This window comes from Thamnophis sirtalis, unplaced genomic scaffold (assembly GCF_051295495.1).
Source record: "Thamnophis sirtalis isolate CommonGarterSnake01/CBP01778 unplaced genomic scaffold, rThaSir2_p1.2 scaffold_12, whole genome shotgun sequence".
Lineage (NCBI taxonomy): Eukaryota > Metazoa > Chordata > Lepidosauria > Squamata > Natricidae > Thamnophis > Thamnophis sirtalis.
In genome coordinates, this window is record NW_028261392.1 from 30158518 (window position 1) to 30163299 (window position 4782).

The 4782-nt window shown below is 44.8% G+C and overlaps 1 protein-coding gene across 2 annotated transcripts in view; it reads right to left on the reverse strand.

The window, feature by feature from the left end:
- DCUN1D2 (defective in cullin neddylation 1 domain containing 2) overlaps positions 1-4143 on the reverse strand; it is a 28053-nt gene extending 23910 nt beyond the window's left edge. Inside the window, exons 1-2 of one of the 2 annotated variants that reach the window (XM_014053906.2) lie at positions 4030-4143; positions 1951-2167 (exon numbers count right to left, since the gene is read on the reverse strand). In XM_014053906.2, the coding sequence (XP_013909381.1) occupies positions 1951-2167; positions 4030-4032 (220 nt within the window). In that variant the 5' untranslated portion in view covers positions 4033-4143. Of the gene's footprint in view, positions 1-1950; positions 2168-3372; positions 3722-4029 lie in introns of those variants that run through there. The other variant, XM_014053907.2, reaches the window with a different exon arrangement.
- Between the last annotated feature and the right edge of the window lie 639 nt (positions 4144-4782).

A 4782-nucleotide genomic window follows, 5' to 3' on the forward strand; every position in this document is an offset into this window, starting at 1 on the left:
CTGCTCAATTTTAATAATGCACATATGGTCATTATATCTTTGGTGGGAATATTCAATAAAAATGGGGTAACAAGTTTAAGCTGCATTCACATTTTCAGTAGAACCAATTTAAGCTTGTGTAATAAGCAACTGGTCTAGAAGAGGAGACGGAATACAATAATACTGTGTTTCCCCGAAAATACAACCTGTCCTGAAACTAAAGCCTTGCCACATTTTTTGTGTGGGCAAAAATATAAGCCCACCCCCGAAAATAAATTCCCTGGACAACTCCAGCCAGGCAGACCACTGCTCACTGACATAGCGGTATCCTGAAGGCACCAAGACACAGGAGCCGGGGGGTGGGGGGGTGGAGAGAGAAAGGCGCTCACATTGCTTGCTGCCTTCAAGATACTGCTAGGTTGCGGAGTGGCGTTCTGCGTGGCCGGAGAGGGGAGTTGCCCAGTTCTCCCTGCAGCAGCCACCGCCGTGCTCAGACAATAACGTCTTCTCCGGTTCCAAACTTCCAAACTCGGCTGCTGAGTCTTCCAGCAGCGGCCGCTCTAGGAGTGTGCTCTATGGTTGTGGGCTGGCTGCTGGAAGACTTTTACTTTGTAAGAGAGTCTTCTGGACAGAGAGTCTTCCAGTAGCCAGCCCACAACCATAGAGCGTACTCCTAGAGCGGCCGCTGCTGGAAGACTTGGCAGCAGAGCTTGGGAGTTTGGAACCAGAGAAGACGTTATGCTCGGAGTGCGGCGGCGGCTGCTGCAGGGAGAGCTGGGCCCGGACATGTTGAGGCTAGGAGGCATGCCTCCTGGGGGTGGAACAGGGGCTCACGCAACTCCCTTCTCCAGCCCGGCAGAGCTCCATGCATTGACCTAGGGGTATCCCTAATGTGCCAAGCCACGGGAGTTGGGAAGCGGGCAGAGCTCTACGTGGCTTGGCGCCTTAGGGATACACCCTAGGTCAGTGAATGGCATTCTGCCGGCTGGAGAAGGGGTTTGCCGGGAGGTTGCTTGTGAGCTTGGTCACCTCATGGCTGCTTCGCCCCTGAGGCTGTGCCCGGCTCTTCGGGAGCCAGTTCGCAAGAGAGCAGCTCCCGGCAACCCAAAACAATAAGCCCTATAATAAGCCCAAGGCCAAATTTTATAAGTAAAAAGAAAATAAGACCCTGTTGTATTTTTGGGGAAACACAGTATAATTTAATTATATCACATTGACAATGCAGATCCTATATAAAATAGTTCATATCTACTCAAAATATATGATTAGTCTCCTCGCCTTAATGTACAGGTAGTTTTTGATTCACAACATCTCAATTAGTAATTGTTTGAAGTTACAACAGTGACTTAGGATCGTTTTTCACACTTAAGACTGTTGCAGCATCCTCATCGTCATATGATCAAAATTCAGAACTTGGCAACTGGCTCATATTTATAATGGTTGCAATGTTTTGGGGTTGTGTGATCCCCTTGTGTGACCTTCTGCCAAGCAAAGTCAGTGATGAAGCCAGATTCACTAAATAATTGTGTGACTATCTTAACAGCTGCAGTGATTCGCTTAGCATCTATGGCAAGAAAAGTTCTAAAATGGGGCAAAGCCCACTTAGCAACAGAATTTTTGTGTTAAATCATGGTTGTAAGTCAAGGACTACCTATGAGTGCCCAGATGTTTATATATTTTAAATTAAAACTTCTTTATACATATTTTCTTTAAAAAAGAGATACAGCTTTACATTTAATAAAGTATACTGTTCTAAACACACATACACACAAATATACAAAAATAGAGTAGTATCACTATACTCATGTTTATAGTTTGATACCATTCATGCAAACCTAGAACTAAGTCCCACTATGTTCAGTAGGGCTTACTTTTTAGTAAATATACTAGGACTGTAGCCCCCTTTCCCCTGAAGGTGTAAACTGAAGTGGAAATCAAGCTCAAAGGAAAAAGTGAAGAAATAAACCTTACCTTTGTACCTGTTATACAATTGTTCTAATTTCTTTCTGTCTATTGAAATTTTCATGGATTCTTTGTAGTACAAGTCTGGATTCTGGAAGTAGTTGTCTGTTGCCACTTCTAGTTTCCACTCATTCTGCATTAAGCAGTATATAGCAGTCCTTTCACCAGCCTGGGTAACTGCCATAAACTGGCGGACCTTGTCCTTCTGAGCCGATTTAAGCTTATGCTTTGGGATGCAAAAGAAGCAGGAAAGCCAATGAAGCTAATCCAGATGTTTTTTTTTCAAAATTTTACTAAAACTGCCTGTCTTTAAAAAATATTGTATTCTTTTTTTGGGGGGGGGAGTAATAATATTTCATTCCAGAAAAAAAACAAATATATCTTATTTCATTATAGTAAAAAAATTTCTTCTGAAAACAAAAAAATAACTGAACATATATATTTTTAACAAAAAATAAATAAAAATCTGAGGGCAATTCATTTCAGTCTTAACTTTATGCCTCTAGGTTTCCATGTAAAAAGACACAATTTTTACACAGTGGCTTTCCATTAAATGCATAAAACATTAAGTGAAAGAATCTTTATAATGATAACCCTACAGTAAATAACCAAAAATATTGCATTCTTAATATAATATGAATATGTGATTATACTGAGATAGATTAAGAAGTTTAATGCTGGAAATGTATACACAATTACTTGTGCCTTATTCTGAGAAGTCATGCACAGGATTACACATTAGTTGCCATATAAGTGGTCCTGCCAGTAAAAAAAAAAAAGCAATTTCAGGAGTAAGCGCTTCATAAAAATTGCTTTACATTATTAAAAGTAACATTTTTAAAAATATGCCCAGCCAAGATAAATAATGTCAATGTATAATTTTGTACAAAATTTCTATGTAGGTTTTGATAACATTTCTGAACAGTAGGGCACTAAAATATTCATCAGTGAGATTATTACACACTTTAAGGAGATCCTTCAGCAAAAAATGTCCCTCTACAAACAAATCACTTTAGAAAATGGACACGTTTCAAGCATAACTTGTCCTACACAACTATATATGATTCTTCCATTTAAATAAATTGCCTAAAAAAAGCAATCTTGATACAGGTATGTTAAAAAAGACATCCTAATAAAACGAAGGTCCTAGTTTCTGTATTTGCCATGCAAACATAAGATTTAAATCTTTTTTAAGTTCTATTTTTGCTTAGCTTTAAGAATGCATGTTCTCTTCTTCCTTTAGCTTTCCTAATTCTCTTAAGGGTGAAAACGGAGGGGGAGGAGAAGAGTCGAAAGGCTTGCAAGAAATCAGAATGTTAAGTTTAAAAAGGAGGAAGAGGAGGAGTTGCAATTCCAGGTGTTAAAACGAGGCTTTGCTCCCAAAGTGGGATCTTCTTTTCAATTTTGTTCTTCACCAAAGAGGCCACTCACCTAAAGGGATGTCAGGGAAAGAAGTGGCGAGGGGACAAGGAGAAGGTTGGAGACTACAATAGCGAAGGGAAAATGCAACGAAATAACCCGAGACAGAGGGAGGGGAGTATTCTTTCCTTCTTCCCTGGGGGGGGCTTCCCCGGGCCTATCGGCTTTCCTTTTAAGCCAGCTCCTGAGAGAACAGGTGAGGATCCCTGGGGCATCAACGGGACGGGGGGCTCTATAAAGAGCCAAAGGAAGACAAAAGCCTGGGCCAGGGGAACCGGGAGAAGGCTCGGCCGACCGACAGCCACCTGCCAGCTTCTCCCCTGCCCAAAAAAGGGAAAGGTACGTGGCGAGGGTGGCGGCGGCTCCTTCCCCACGCAGTCCTCCCTCCCGTCCCTGCCGCCGCGGCTCCCTGCGCAACTCCCTCGCAGCCCTGCGCGCCCGTTGCCCCCTCCCTCCCTCCCTCCCTCGCGAGCTCCCCATGACGCGGACAGGCGAGGGGGGGGCACTCCACTCCGGGCGCCCGCTGCTCTGCCCTTTGCTCGCGGGCGGAGGCGACTGTGTTCATCCCGCGGGAGGAGCCTGCTTCCCTCCGCCTCTCTCCCCAAGCGCGCGCGCTGAAGGGGGGGGGGTCGTTCCAGCCGGGGAAATCCACCCGACCCCCCCACCTACCATTTTATCAGCAGGGCTTTCATCCAACTTCCCTCGCCAGCGCGGCCACTGCCGCCGCTGTTACCGCCGCCGCCGCCAGTACAGCTTGTTTCTGCGCAGGCGCGGGTCGACTTTCCCTTTACCCCTCTTCCTCTCCTCCTCCTCCCTCAGTTCGCGGGCTTCAAATGCCGGGCATCGTCCGCACCGCATCAGGTTCAAGAAACCCCACTGCGTTTCCTCTTTTTCTCTCGCTCCCGCTTCACAACTACTTCGACCTGAAGGATGAAGGATGCAGGATGCTGAGGAGAGTCACCCGAGTCCGGCCAGAGCTCGAACTACGTTACCCATGAGGCCCTCTGGCCTAACCATCTGGTTGCATAGATTTATGTATAGACTTGTGCGCAACCTGCAGCTTCCGCGCTAATTTTATACAATTGCAGGGCAGAAAACAACGGAAAAGCAGTTTAATTCAGTTGTGATTGGACAGAAATACATGCTTTCATCACTCCAAAGTTTATTGGTTGTGGTGGCTCCCCCCCTCTAATTCCGTTCAGCGCTAGAATTAGACTGGCCGAGGCTCTCTGGACAGACATATGGAAACTGCATAACCTCTTGCCTAACGTTTTTTTGCTGTTCTGAATGAAACTTACATTTTGAAAATTTCCCCTCGTTTGTAAGGACAATTTTCTCTTTCCGTGAGTAAAGATCGCCAGCGAAACCTGGAAAAAAATAACAACCACTCTCAACTTCCCTACTTCTATAATATTGCAAGTG